Source organism: Gymnoscopelus microlampas (assembly GCF_963454915.1).
Source record: "Gymnoscopelus microlampas genome assembly, chromosome: 21".
Lineage (NCBI taxonomy): Eukaryota > Metazoa > Chordata > Actinopteri > Myctophiformes > Myctophidae > Gymnoscopelus > Gymnoscopelus microlampas.
Genome location: NC_139958.1, coordinates 25,703,750 through 25,720,167, shown reverse-complemented (window position 1 = coordinate 25,720,167; position 16,418 = coordinate 25,703,750). Strand labels below are relative to the sequence as shown.

The 16,418-nt window shown below is 42.7% G+C and overlaps 1 protein-coding gene across 1 annotated transcript in view; it reads left to right on the top strand.

Moving 5' to 3' along the window:
* The window catches only part of exd3 (exonuclease 3'-5' domain containing 3), a 49,936-nt gene that overhangs the window by 11,217 nt on the left and 22,301 nt on the right, over positions 1–16,418 (top strand). The window contains exons 13-18 of the mRNA XM_084046675.1: positions 1,062–1,171; positions 3,172–3,313; positions 3,837–4,000; positions 5,539–5,754; positions 6,436–6,489; positions 7,210–7,341. Coding sequence (XP_083902801.1) covers positions 1,062–1,171; positions 3,172–3,313; positions 3,837–4,000; positions 5,539–5,754; positions 6,436–6,489; positions 7,210–7,341 — 818 coding nt within the window. The remainder of the gene's footprint in view (positions 1–1,061; positions 1,172–3,171; positions 3,314–3,836; positions 4,001–5,538; positions 5,755–6,435; positions 6,490–7,209; positions 7,342–16,418) is intronic.

Below are 16,418 nucleotides of genomic sequence, written 5' to 3'. Positions count from 1 at the left end.
TCCTGTCTGACATCACACATGCACAAATAGTTGCCATGCATACCTGTCCCTGCCAGTTTGGGTAGGCGGCGTCGGATGATGGTCGTGCATGTTCCTATTATTGGGCTCAATCTCAATAGTTAGAGAAAACACAGTTTATGTGTGTTGTCATAGACTAGGCTGGTTGGAACATGCCCCTCAGGTTATGCAATACCCGTTGTCAGAGTACCTATTGTCCCCGTTGTACCCAAGTATTTAGTGCAGAAGCCATTAACATTGGAGCAGCCGACCGGAAGCATTTTTTACATGGATCCACATCCGGCCTCTCCTTCTTAGAGACTCCTTGGATGATCCCAAAGTTTTGTTAGCGCGCCCCACGTGGGAAAACTAGAACCAGGAGACTGCCAGACCCCTAGTGGTTGAAATCTGAATGGCCGGACTTCGCATGACGTGTGTGCAGAGGAAAAGAGGCACAGAAAAGAGGAAAAGAGGGACAAAAGAGATCTCTGTATGTGTCTGTCTGTGTCCCTTTTATGCCCATATATGGACAAAAGAGGGACGAAAGAGGGACAGACAAAGCCTCATGTAGGCCTGGGTCTGGCAAATACAAGGACAGGAGATATATATAGTCCAGTCTAGCCCACAATATATAAATCATGATGGAATAATAACGAATGATGAATAATGAAAAACACATAGGGGTATAGAAGTATATTCTGGGCTTGCCTGTTTTATACCCCAGGCTGGGTATAAACTCGACTAGCCCAGAATATAAACGGGCTATAGTTGTGTCTTTAACCCCGGGTATAGTTTGGAAGAGGGTATATTTTGGGCTGTTAAACCTGTATTCCAGTGGAAACACGGGTTGACTTAGATCCTCAGGTGGGGTGTTCCAAAGCCTACAGTAGGTGCCTGGGCCACAAAAGTGATGGGAGTTTTGGCTAGCTGCTCAAAGCACTTCATGCTGTAGACGCACATGATATGCACACATTCATATTACTGATGATCAAGAGTTTCTATTTATCTTTTTCACCCCTTCCCTCTTCCATGCCTCCCTCTCTCCTCGCAATCCTTCTATCCAGCTTACGATATAAGTGGAGACTTGAGATGCCTGTCGGCTACTTGGCCCCAGCTGTTACAGGAGCCACTGAAAGTCGAGGGGGTTCTAGATTTGAAGTCTCTGCATGAACAGGTAACATCATAACATAAGCCAGTTGCATAGTGAAGAGAAATGATTTTATTTTAATGGCGTTAAAAGGCAACAATCAGTACATCAAGGGAAGTTAAAAGTGAAAGGCTGTGCTATTACATTAGTTAACAAAAAACGTATAATTATATACTGTAATTGCACACACGCACGCACGCACGCACGCACGCACACACACACGCACGCACGCACACACACACACACACACACACACACATATACACACACACACACACACACACACATACACACACATTCTTTTATTTGTACAATTTGTGATTTAGCAAAAATGAATATAATAATAATAATAATTCTTCATGTAAAGGTAGCAGTTTCTGTTAACACAAACAATGTACTTCCCATAATGTTTACTTGTTGGAGGCTGTTATAAAAGTCTTGAATAGACCACCGAAGTCCTGACGTCACTCGTTCATCCCCAGGTTCGTAAAGTAATTTCGCTATGGAGAATAACATTGGGTCATCATAGAATCGTCTCATATAAGAGTTATGGTCCAAAAATAAACAAACTGTCTCGGCGATATTGTCAGGGAGGAGGTTCTATATCGTTTATGATAGTCAGTCTGAGTCACTTATATTTGATACAGTCTGTTTCTGGCGAAAATGTAACTAATTCGGCGGAAGTAACATTATCGTTTTCTCACCGTCAGTTGATGTTTCATATCCATAAGAGTCAAACCGCCGGGGTCACTTGTTTATTTTTGGAACACAGTTCTTATTTGACGCGATATTAAAGACGTCTATGGCATGGGATTCAGAATGGGGGTGGAAAACCGCGAACCAGGTAGACAAGCCAAGGATGTGTAAATTACGTCAGACTTCGGTGGTCTATAGACTATTATCGTAGCACCAGTCAAGATGCAGCCAAAATGTATTAAACTACCATAACTGTCGTAGCCTTCAATTCAATGGCATGGATCAGCTCTTAGATGGTCCTCGATCCTGTCACAGAGAACGTCCCAAGATGCTTATGATGAACAATTTTTTCATGGTTATGCTCACCGAACTAAACATCGGATCCAATTGTCACAAGCCACACAATCTTCCCAAGACATTCATACAAAAATGGCTTTTTTCAGAGAGAAATCATTAGAAAATCTACTTTATTATCGACCTTTCTCTGTCCCAGCAACACTCTCGCGGGATCTCGCACCAGTAAACATTGGACGTTCGCAAGATTTGCCGTCAGACGCCGGCACCCACTTAGGAGACCATTTGTAGGATTTGTGTACCATGTCACCTCTAGTCGCTACAATCGGGATGATGTATCTTCATAAATTAACCATCTTTGCCTTGAGGCAGCATGTTGGTAGGTTTGGTTCAAGTTGGCCGTAGTGCTACAAGCAGTGCCATCTTGTGGCAGTTGCAAAATGATTCATTTCCCCCTCTATCTATTCAAGGCCCTTTGCCAGGAGTCATTGCTCGTATGTGGCTGATGCACTATCCAGTCAGCTGCCACCTCTCCCCCAAATTTAATGTTTTATCAAGTTTTTCTAAATGCCATGAATTTAATTCAATCAATAAACATGCATACACAAGAATTAACATTAGAGTTGTATTTTCACTGGATCAACGTTTTGTTTTTGTTGGTTTGCTTAGTGATAAACATGCAGTCAGACTTGGTAGTCTGCTGTCCAGCCAAGTCCATAATGAAAGAACTACACTGAGATATTCTTGAAGCCAATAGCCACAAGGTGCCTCCAGACAAAATCCTCTCTTCCTGCATAGTTGGAAACTAATTAGCATACCTGGGGACATAATGGCCATAAACTCCTTCTACAACCATCAACCATATCTGAATAGATGATGAAAATACGGTGCCAATGTTATCATATTTTAATTAGTTGTCAAGGCCACAAATGAAGGGTTCAGGACCAACGTAAGGTTTGTGAGTTTTGCGATAAGAATGTGAAGACTACAAAGACATGACCAAGAATTACATTTTATTCTGATGGTGTCCACTCAAGATTCGGTGTGATTTGCCATCCCAAGAAGAGAAAGGCCTCTGCTTGATGGTCAAACAGATCCTGGGAAAGCCCCTGGATAAATCAGACCAGCTGTCCATGTGGGATAAACGCCCGCTACGCATCAGCCAAATTAAATATGCAGGTAAGTTGTATCCATATCAATTCTTTTTACAACACACAGGGTCAGCTTCTCCTCTTTCACACCCGGAAACCTGATCTAAGTCAGTTGAACTAGGATACTGTAATAGTTATGGAGATGTATTGTTCTTTTTAGGCCTCTACACACACCAATTCTTGGGCAATCTGGCGGTTGATTAGCGCCTTTGTACGAAAATTGGTCGTATAATGTGCACACCACAATCAGTGGTAGTCGGCCCGATCATCAGATTAAGTATGTTTGACTAGTTGGGAAACAGCTGAGCATGGTTTGCCACATCTTTGCTATCATGTAACTGTGAAGTATTCGGTAGCTTATACTGTACCTGCTTCAAAACATTTCCAGATATAGATTCCTCAGCCGTATTGCCTATTCGTCTGTTCCCTGTATTGTCTGACAGTGGCACAAGATCACCTCTGGGTCCCCATGGATCCACAGACTATATTCCATCAACCTCCAAAGGTGAATTCTTAACCCTTTTTCTCTCACTGTCCTTAACTCGTTTTAGCGTTGGATGCCTACTGCTTACTGGAGGTCCACTCTGCCCTTGTTAGCGACCCAGCATCCTTTGGGCTGCCCACCAATTTCCAAACCATCTGCTCTGGGAAAGCGAAGAAGCCAAAGGATAAACGGGCCAAACAGGACCGCCACACCAAGGCCAGTGGTCAAATGGTATAGGCTGATTTATACTTCACAAGGTTGATTCATAGCTCATCGCAATGCTATGCATTGTGATATCGATCACTGGCTATTTTCTGTGAGCAACACTGTTCAACTACGGTGTATAAATTAAGCATAAGCTAACTGATGATAGACTGATTGCACAAGTATGTTTTCAAGTAGGTTATCATACCAAAGAAATTAAATGAGTGTGCACCATGCTGATCCTGTGGATACAAGATAAGCTGATGAAAGCACTAGACTGACAGTTGCCTTCTTTAAAAAAGTATATTTTTTGATGAAGAGAAAATTCTTGTCAAGGTCCACCTTGCTGCAAGACCACGTACAGCCACTGAGTGGCGCAATCGAGTTACAGTATATTAGGTATAAATCCAAGTTAAGGCTTTTTACCACTTACACCCCTAAATACTTCATTGACCAGGGTCCCCCAGAGTTTCTTCACTTGGCCCCTCCCTTTTTCCCTCCACACCAAATCTAATGAAAAATAGCTTCTAGATCTGCTATTTTCACAAAATGTTAGCCTATTTGTGCAGAATGTTATTCACTTATTATGCCCAGAATAGGGACTCTAGGGTTCATGTGGTTAATCTGATCTGATATAATCGAATCTAGCACAGTACCATCAGTCCATCAAACACACACATCAAATTCTGCTCTCTTGGCAAGGTCACTATTGGAAAAGAGATTTTAATCTCAATTAAACGTACCTGTTTAAATAGACCAAATTATCATGACAATGACGCAACAACAAACGTAACTTCCGGGGGATAATGGTGATCCTATAAAAGGATATGATGACCAACGATGTTAAGGTGCACGTCAGGGCCAAGTAGAACCTGTTGGTTTCCAAATGGGACTGTGCACATTTGTCATTTTATTTGCACAGCACAGGGTCCCTCATTTTCTTGGATGGGATCGTGTCAAGAATTGATATCGCAGCATGTGTGTCATTTAACAAGCTGCAGTATTGATGAAAGCCAATGAGACTGAGATCCCACAATGTTGAAATGTCTGCTGTCGTGGACACATTCGCAAAAACAAATTGAATACCAGCCTGTGGTTATGCCGAAATAAGGGACCTCTGGCATCTCTCTCTTACTCTCAATCTCGCTCGCTCACTCACTCACTCACTCACTCACTCACTCACACAAACGCACACACACACACACACACACACACACACACACACACACACACACACACACACACACACACACACACACACACACACACACACACACACACACACACACACACACACACACACACACACACACACACACACACACACACTCAAGTCACAGCCATACACAGCAGACATGCCCTCTAAACACGCTTCTCCACCGATTATACAAGCAAATCGGGTGACTGACCCACTCAGATGCCTCACTATACCACTGATGGCGCAGTACACACCACGCACAACCGATTTTCGGCCACAGACACTAATCAACAGCCATTCTAGAAGAAAAGAGTAAATTATAATGTGAATGTTTCAATTCTTAGTCCAGTGTTGTGTGTCTATTTAGGAACATCAAGGGGATCAGGGCAGCGGAGCTACATCCGATGGTCGCGAAAAGGGCCTCCCGTGTGATGAGAAGGCCTCAGAGGGCCCTCCTATGAGTCCCCAACAGTTCCGGGTAGTGTGTGACAACATGCTACAGGGATTGGGGAGGTACCTGCGCTGTTTAGGGGTAGACGTGGCTATATTGGAAAACAACGATGACCACAGAGTTGCAGCTGAGGTGAGTTGGTACGGTACTGTATATGGAGACGTGTTACAGTAATCATTTAAATTTCCCATTAGCAAGTAGTATGATGAATTGTTAAAATGTCTTTAATATTGCAAACAATATCCCACCCCGATTCCCTGTTTCAGTGTTTCAATATAATGACTCGTGCAATGATACGCCAAGCAAAACTGCATAGATAAATATGACGGGCGGCTTCCATGTGGATCTCAGGGTTCATGTGACCAGTGACATATCTATGGCATATGACTCCATACAAGAGTTTATTTTCTTTGAGTGGAGAAATTCTCTCTTCCGAAATACATTGTAAATGAACAGAATTTGGTCATTCAAAGTTTGCGATTACGAATGTTGTCGGTGTAACAGAATAACTATGAAAATATAGTATATTGAATTTCTGTCCCTAGTGAAAAGCAAAATAAAAAACAAATTAACTGAGCTGTTAACAAGAAAAAAATATTTTCTGGTTTTGTGTGTGTTATTAGCCCTACCCTCCATACCTAGTATGTCACACAAGCACAGTACTGTCTCATAAATACACACACAGATTACACAGGCACACAATGACAGTAAACACACTAGTTGTAAATAAAGACGAAACTATATGTAGATGCATTGAATGTTTATTATTTAATTATTTACTAATGTTTGTTTTGTGTTTTATAATTATATCAGTTGGCTCGAACTGAGGACCGTACCATACTCACCTGCGGACTGCCATACCAGACTGTAAGTAATGAAACAGTATCACCTCTGAGAGCATGCCAATGTCCGCTCAAATTATTTATTTCATAAAACCAGTGTTGCATTATATATTCCTGCTTTCTTGCAGAAACCCTGATCTCCATCTCCATATTTCAACATTGAGTTTTTTCGTACTGTATGTTAATTCCCTATTTCGTTGTTAGAGTCACGCAAAAATAGCCAATCTACAATTTTTGGATTGATTTGCAATGACAGTTTGCAAAAAAGTACAGAGGTGCACAAAAAGCTCTGAGGGCTTGTTTCCATTGTGGTCCTATGTGTTCAATTCATCAACAATCTCACGACGCATTGCAATGCATTGTGAGCTTATATAGGTCTGCTGTTCCGCCTTTTTTTAACAACTGTGAAAATGTTAGAAGATTCTCCCCTATGTTGACATGACCAAATTAAGGGAAGCCCCGTTCAAAGTAGTTATGTCTGTCTGTGGGGTTTATAAATATTGAACAGATGAAAAGCACTAACAAGAGCTTCTGCCTAAATAACATCATTGGAACTCAGTTTCTTATTTCCATGTCATGAAAAGTAACGGTGTTGGATATGCAAGGTTTCTGCCCAACAGCGACAATATGTAGATGTTTGTTGGTATGCAATGCATAGTGTGTATCTTGGCAAAAATGATTATTTTCTGTGAGTGACACTGTCGTATGACAAAGTATAAAGGCGGTTTTGAATCTCCTGCTCCAGTTGCGGTCTCAGGTGGGTGAGGGTCGCTGTTTGGCTCTCAACTGTTCCGAAAAAGCCATCGACCAGGCCATGAGGGTCCTCAGACACTTCAACGTTCAGCCCACTCCCAGTGACATCTTCAGCCGCTGTCAGGTATGTGTCTTAATATGTAGAGGGGCATCACACCGGGCACCACTTTCCCTTGGGTCCTATGCGACGATACGCATGCCGAGTTTGAAGCCAATCAGTCAGGCGGTTGTCGAGATGCACAAATGACACACACAAACTCACACAGAGATTTTGTGAATTTCTAGAAAGATATCGTCACTGTCGGGAAGAAACCTCTTATCTCCATATTTTGACTTTGTGTTGTTTCGTAAATGAATGCCCTACTTGATCATACTACAGCTTCACACACAAATATAAAAAATAGCAGATCCACAAACTGGAAACGCGGTGCAAAGCGACGCGTTTCGAGCTTGTAGATCTGCTATTTTTGCTATTTTTGAATTTGAATCCTGAAAAGTAACAGTTTTGGTCATACATGTATGAGGTTTCCACCCGACTGAGACGATATACTTGTAGGTTAGATGGGTCTGATCACTGTTGTCAGTGAGTTATATAGATGGCGGTTCTGAGACATCAGAATCTGTCTATATGGATCTGTCTATAATTGTATCGGGGTTGATCCAGACCTAATTCAACCGTATACAAAAGTCATTTGAAAATGAATGCTACAGACTATACACAGTATTACTTTATATGAGTTTGGATTTAATGGGATTTAATGGGTATGGGCAAATTGTGGGTTTTCTAGGATCATATCTATTTAAACGAGGGAATGTTGAGAACTAGAAAGTTTGTGGCTGCTTGTGTCTCACATGCAGGCCTTGTTGTCAATACACTAGAATTTCTTTCTTTGGTCTTTGATTTCATCAACAGTTAAATATAGGGTAACTATTTCACGGAGGAAATGTTCATGTTTACACACAGTGGGTGCTGTGACGCAATTGCTTATTCTAAGTTGGCTTCTCTCATTTCCTCCTTTCTCATGTGAATCTGAAATAGTCCCTAACATTGATGCCCACAGTCTTAATGCATTAGTGCTGCGTAGTACTTGCAGATATACACACTGAACCGTCGTAGATATACACTGCATACTGTGTATATCTATAGCTATGAAATATATCGATATCTATGAAAATAATGAATAATTGTAATAAGCTGTGTGTGTATATATGTATGTATGTATGTATGTATGTATGGTGTGTGTGTGTGTGTGTGTGTGTGTGTGTGTGTGTGTGTATATATATATATATATATATATATATATATATACACACCTTTGGCCATCACACCTACGTCGCACCGCCGATCCGACCAATATGTCTGAATCATAGTGTCAGGGGCTTTGTCTGTGTACCCGTTTGTCTGTGTCCCTTTTGTGCCCATATATGGAGATGTATGTCTACCTGTGTCTCTTTTATGCCCATATATGGAGATGTATGTCTACCTGTGTCCCTTTATGCCCATATATGGAGAGCCCTGATGTCATCAGTATATGCCCATATATTGGAATGCCCATATATGGGCATATTGGCGTTTCTGGACAACTGGATATCCGAACTACTCGGCGGCAGGCACCGCCCTCCCTCGAGTCCTTGCCGCTGTGTGTGCCGAGTCTGTCCTATATGCACATGACCATTACCATATATGGGCATAGCGGTCAGATCTGTGGCTCTGGACAAACGGTTCTCTGTATCTGTCAGTCCTTGTCCCTTCTATGCCCACATGGAGATGTCAATATATGCCCATATATGGGCATGCCCCCCTTTTGTGCCCATATATGGAGCTGACCAATTTTCTTTGTGTGCCTGATGCCATGACGACACATTGAGGTTAGACAACACACTCCATATTTGGGCGTAGCTGCATTGGGAACTCCTTATATGGTTAGGGCTGAATCATAGTGACATGAGCGTGACAGCGTGGTCCGCCGGCCGGCCAGTCCTCCCTTCAGCCAATTTTAAAGTACTAATGGAAAGACAAAAATGTAGGGGCGTGCGTGCGTGCGTGCATGTGTGCGTGCGTGCTGCTCGCCCTGGGGACTGTTCCATAGCCCACCCAGGCTTAGTTAACCCTTTTCTTAACTGATTGTAAAGCTCTCCGATTAGCAATGGATGGGTACATTTTTCTCTCTCACACCCGCACACATACAGCGTTAAGTAGCACAGGGACAGAGAAGTAAAGAAATTCGGAATTAACAACAGGTGTGTGTGTCCGTGTGTGTATGCATGCGCCTCCATGTATCGAGGGCAAGAAGGGGCTTAATGATTGTGTTTTTGTAGTAATAGGCCACACAAGGGTTGCTGTGTGAATTGAATATGTCACATGTACCCTTTTTATCCTTCCTGTTACTATTTTATCTTGTGCATTAATTCCTATGCAGGGTTGGGTAGGAAGGTGCACAGTAAAATCCAGAGTGTTAATTAAACTAAAAATGCACCCATAAGGGTCAGACTTAACATTATATATTTTACTGTGTGGCGTTTGAAACGCTCCATATAGTTTCCACGTTCAGCCATATCCTAACCCCACCCGTGTGGTGCACTCCATCTATACTTTCAAAGCAGACATACACAGAAATATGTGCACACACTTCCATCTAGAACATCAGATGTCTGAGACACACACACACACACACACACACACACACACACACACACACACACACACACACACACACACACACACACACACACACACACACACACACACACACACACACACACACACACACACACACACACACACACACACACACACACACCACTAATGCAGCACTAATACTGGTTCCCATGCACCAGACTACTGGGGAAGTGAAAAGGAGAGTAACAGGAACCGACCACACTAAGGGAGGGGAATACGGAAGGGAAAAAGAAAAAGAGGAGGGAAAGAGAGAGTTTAGTAAACAGAGAGCAAAAGGGAGAGTTTTTTTTGTTCTTGTAGGGCTATAGTGTAAAAGTATTTTTCTTTATTTGTTTAATTTTATTTCACACTTGCATGTAAACATAATATTTCCAATGCCAATAAAGCCCCTTTGAATTGAAACTGAATTGAATCGACTGGGGAGAGATTGGCAGGGGTGGGTGAGCGCAGCAGCATCGGGGAGAGAGACGGAAATCAATTGTAGAGAATCAGAAAGACTGAGGTGGTCGAATGATGACATGGAGTTGGGACCAGCAGAGCAGAGTGAAGAGGGCCTGAAAGTGAGTCTGTCTGCTCAGCTAGGGATATGAAGAGAGGAAGAGAGAGTGGTTGAGGAAGGTGACATGGAAGGAAGAGCAGAGGGGAGGGAGGGGAGGGCGAGGCGATAGAAAGACTTGTTGTCTGTCCTTTGATCTACAAAGAGAGCAGCGAGCTGAGAAACAGGAGGAATGTGAGAGGATGAGGCACGTTTAAAGTTACCCTTCAGTGTGTGTGGGAGAAAGAGTGCACGCATGAGAAAGGGGGTTGCATCTGTTTCAGAATGTGTGTGTACGTATTTGTGTGTGTGCGTGCGTGTGTATGTGTGTACCGTGTGTGTGTGTGGAAACTTGAGATTGGCTGGCAACTGTTTTTCTACATGCAGACACAGTGAAACCTACACTGTCATACACACAAAGATTTATATCCACACAATTCATTTCACACACGTTTGCTAGTCCTTCTCAAATACGCACACACAGCTAACCACAAACACACAAACTTTCTTGTTCACACTAGCTGTGAAACCCAAACCCAAACACACTTTTTATAGACTAACCATTTCCAAGCGTTCACTATGTGTGTCTGCTCATCTGTCACGCATGATGGAGAGAATCTATACTAGGACAGCCTTGAGTATTCATCCTTATCCAAGAAACTGTATGATTTTGTGTGTGTGCTCGTGTGAGAGAGCTTATTATTTGTGCGCAGCCTCCGAACATGTCCGTCTGTGTGTGGTGTGAGTCTGAGAAAAACGAGGCTAGAATTTGTGTGTTCCTCCATCTCTCCCTCTCACCCTCCCCTCTGCGGAGACGAGAGGGAGAGACGGGGGTTGGGGGGGGGGGGGGGGGCATTCCATAGACACGCCAAGACATTCCGAGGGAAACCATCCCAAGTATTTCCCACTGTGTGTGGCGAAGGCTCTGTGTCTCCTGTTACACACACGCACACATTGGGAGAAAGTGCTACAAGCACACATGTGTGCGCACACACACACACACACACACACACACACACACACACACACACACACACACACACACACACTCACTCTAGATGTGCTTTTGCATTCACACACAGCATAGAGTAACAGGGAGGGCATGGGAGACTGACTGACTTTCTTTGAGTGATGACTGACAGTCTGTCTGTCTGAATGTCTATCTCGGATGCCTGATTCTATGGTGGGGGGTACTCTTTGTCGACTTACTGTATGTGTGTCTCTGGAATGAGTACTATGGCCTCTGTAGGTGTGTTTATAGGGAATAAAACATGAGCCTTTTCTTTTTTCTTGAGGGTATGGCATTACAAAGTATGAAAGATAGGGATGGGCGATATGGCAAAATATTGCATCACTTCTTTTTCTTCTTCTTTTCATATATATATATATATATATATATATATATATATTTTTTTTTATCCTGCTGTTCCATCATGTGACATACAGTGTAGGCTGCTCGATGGTGACTTAGTATTGTAACGTTCTCTTTTGACTGCTTCAGACAGAACATCTGACAGTAGCCTATACACCTACAGTAGACTACTTTGCAGGTCACACAATGGACAATTGATATGCATCCAGCCAGGTCGGTCATTCTTATGTTAACTCATTGAGTGCCAGAATTAATTAATTAAGTCAGCCAGTGCCAGCATTTTTGAGCATTTTACTAACCTTTCAAGAGCCACAGAATATTTCTCTCCATGGCGATCGACACACTTGAGTGCCGCAAAAGACATAGGAGTGTCTGTGTCCTTCGGAGAAAAAAAAAAAGCGTGTCACTGTGACCGTCCGTTCTTTAGTTATTGGCTGTTGAATATAGCTTGTTCTCGCCAAAAACGCAGAAAAAAACAAGAAATCCTTTAACATTAGATCGGACGGGGCTGGGTTTGTTGTGATCACATTATTTCTGGGTCTACTCTTCTCCAGAAGTCTTAGGATCACTCATAGGTTGGCGAACAGCGCCATCTAGCGTAAACACTTAAAACACGGTTTTGATGTGTACACGTCATTGGCACTCTGGACTTTAGAAAAAATTGACGTGTTTCTCGTCAGTGGCAGTTGGCACTGAATGAGTTAATTCACGCTGTTGACACGCTTTTGTAAGCAAGGTGCGAATGTTTTTTTTTGATCGATACGCGAGGTAGATGTCCGTCCATATGCGGGCGAGCGTGCACTCTTTATGCGGGGACCCCCTGGCTGTTTCACCAGCGTTTGGTTAAAAGTTATGTCGAGTGACGTTCGAACATTGTTGTTGCAAACTTTGCAAATAACTTACGTTTGCACCGTGTCGGTTTTGGAATATCCAAAGTACAAACCAGTTCCATAGACCGATGGAGAACAAGTAACTCCTCCGTGTGTGTGTGTCTGTCTGTACAGTGCTTGCTGCTGCGTGAGCCGTGCGCTGCGCTGCAAAGAACAGCTTGCTAAAAGGGGGAAAAGGTGGAAGCATGCGTGACCAAAAATAATAGATCTTCAAGCCAACAACGCGTCTAGCCGCAACACGTTGTTAGCTTGTAGATCTGTTCTTTTTGGCGAATGACACTGCCGTACTACAGAAGTATAAATTAAGGTATAGAACTGCGACTCATAGAATGTGCACTCGCTGTTTCACGATCTATACGATCTCTCTGAAAAGGCATATCGTGGAGAGATTGCATCGTCTCACCGATTCATATCGTCATATCTCACACCCCTAATGGAAGATCACACACAAATCTGAAGAACATGTTGGAACCACTTGAATGCATTTAAACCCAATATAAATATTCTGTGTCAGTTAGATTTGTTTAATTTTGTGGATTTCATTCATGTCCCAATGGAAATACATTTATTTTAACTTTTTGTGCTCAATACACAAAAAGCCAAAAGGCTTTTCCAAAGACCAAGTCATGCCATTGTGCCTCGGGACACCATTTGGGAACCATTGGTCTAGGCATTTTTAATTTTACTAGGTGATTTAATTCAAATCAAGTAAAGCTCCAAGTAACTGGACAGAAAGTTTGCAAGAGGAACTGTCTCGGTAATTGAACCGATGAAGAAGTTGAGCAGGAAAGCCCTACCTTCATATTTGGCTTTGGCAATATAAATGCATCCCCATTGCAGCATTGGATTCATTTGATTCGTTTTTGAAGAAAATGACTCCACCACAAAAGAGATGAGCTCACAAATAAAACAATTTATACTTGGTTGTGCAATTGAAAATAACAGATGTACAAGCTCACGTGGCGTGTTGTGATGTTGTAGATCTACTTTTGGTGTGCAACAACGTCATACGACCGAGTTTAAATTAAGCAAAAGTTAAACGACTTTGAGTACTTCGAAAAGTGCTATTTAAATTTCAGGTATTATTATTTTATTTTTTTTAAGATATTTTTTGTGGCTTTTCTGCCTTTATTTTGAGAGGAAAGTAGGCTGACAGGAAATGGGGGGGTGACACACAGCAAAAGGTCGTCGGGAACTCACAATTCATTTCGGGAGTCGAACCCGCGACACACTGTAAGAGTGTGGATTATCTGACATGTGGTATGTGCCTGGACCACTAGACTAGGCCAGCGGACGGCCATTCATTTTATTATTATTAAGAGTGAAGTCAGCCAGCTGTATCCAGGGTTTTGCAGAGCAAGGCTTGCTGTCTTACATTTATATATTTTTTAAAGAGAATTAATTAAGGCTTTATAAGTGACTATAATTTGAACACTGTCCACCCCTCTTAGTCATCTTCATTGCCATTCAAAGGGTTTTCCAGTTCAAGATCTAAAAAAAGATATAAGATAAGATCAAATCGACAAGCAATGGCTATTCTGAGTGACTTTCACAGGTGCAGTGAGAGCTGACCAGTTATTGCGTTGGTCGCATAATTATCAGCGGTTGCTTTCTGGTTGAAGATCTGTGTCAAGACACATCCCTGCTTTACTGTCTCTCACTGGGCATATCATTCCTGTAATCTGGATTTCAGTTTTTCATTAGGTGATTGTGAAAAGTACTTTGGGACCCATTCCACACGGTTTGGTCCAGATATTATTCAGCGTCTGTGATGATGATGATGAAATGATGTGAAAAAGCTGTTTTTGTGGTAAAGTGTGACAAATACCACATATCTTTTTACCTGTAAGATTTTTTCTTCAATGTCCCTGACTCATGTTCGTGGTGATTCTCACGGCTGTCTTGGCAGGTACAATAGCAGTCACACGGACACACACAAGTGCACACACACATATGCACACGGATAGATAAGCGAGAAGACGAGCCATCAGTCACCAAGCATCTGGTCTTTAAGAATCACGTCTGCTCTCTTTTCCCACAGTCGAATTGGCCCCAGGATAACATAGCAACCCAATGACACCTGTGTGTGTGTGTGTGTGTGTGTGTGTGTGTGTGTGTGTGTGTGTGTGTGTGTGTGTGTGTGTGTGTGTGTGTGTGTGTGTGTGTGTGTGTGTGTGTGTGTGTGTGTGTGTGTGTGTGTGTGTGTGTGTGTGTGTGTGTGTGTGTGTGTGTGTGTGTGCGTGCGTGCGTGCGTGCGTGCGTGCGTGAGAGAATATAATCGTCGCTGAGAAGGCATTGTAGAGGGTTGTCTTACAGTGCGAGGGGTAGATGAATCTGTGTGTGGGGTTTGTGTGTGTACAGTTTGTGTGTATGTGCTTTAAGGACACTTAATTAGCGATCCAGGGATCATTCTAGAGATCATAATCTGTGCCGCTTCCTTTTTACACCCCTGCTGTCTATAATCTCCACTCTTCTTAAGTTGACATTTATTTATTTCCTCTCAGCCACTTTCTTGCAAAGCTAGCAGTGCTAATAGTACATACTAGTTAAAGAAATCTGTTTTATTCCACCAAATATTGATTTCTGGACACTTCTAAAGTTAAAACATGAATATATTGTCATTACTTAAGGCCTGAAAACACCTTTTCATTTTGACCAGTTTCTATGTTCTTTCTATTTGGAATTTGGGAGAAATGTTGTCAGTAGTTTATAGATTAAAACAAAAAGATACATTTTACTTATACAGTAACTATGAATAGTAAACACTGGTCTCAATTATTTCCCAGATATACGTAATTCTTACATACAGTATTTGTTCATACATACAGTGCATACACTAGACATACAGATTGCACACATGTACAAGTACACCCAAATACCTACACATGCGGTCCCACACTCGCACCTTCTCTTAATGCCTCCCCTCTTCCTCGCCTCCCCCACCCGTCCACTATGTGACTCACCGTCCCTCTCCGTCTATCTGCCCGTCTGTCTATCCGTCTATCTGTGTCTCTCTCGCCCTCTGCTTTACTCTCTCCATCTATCTTACCCTCCTTCACCCCCTCAGACCTCCACTCCTCTCCGGTCGTTCTCTCCGTTTCAGATTAGCCATGGCGAGGAATCCGGTGCAGCCGGCAGCTGGAATGTCCTGTTTGTCTTGCTCTGTTTGTGCTGTGTGTGTGTGTGTGTGTGTGTGTGTGTGTGTGTGTGTGTGTGTGTGTGTGTGTGTGTGTGTGTGTGTGTGTGTGTGTGTGTGTGTGTGTGTGTGTGTGTGTGTGTGTGTGTGTGTGTGTGTGTGTGTGTGCGCGGTTGGTGAGGCTGGTGCTGCTGTTTGATGTGTTCCATTGTCTGAGAGCCAAGCTGCTTCCTGTCGCTGTGTTCCCCGATAGCATGAGAGAGAGAGAGGAAGACAGGGAAACTGGATTTGAGAAGGAACCAGAGAGTTGCAGTAAAGAAGGAATTGCCGCTGTCAGGCAGAAACCTCTTATCTCCATATTTCAACTTTTTATGTTTTTTTTTGTAAACGAATGCCCTACTTGATCATACTAGAGTGTCACACAAAAGAATCAAAAATAGCAGATGTACAAGCTCAAAACTGTTGCGATGCGACCCGTCTTGAGCTCGTAGATCTGCTGTTTTTGAATTTAAATCCTGAAAATTAACAGTTTTGGACATATGAGGTTTCCACCAGCAACAAAATGGAGAGCGAGACGGAGGCTAAGGC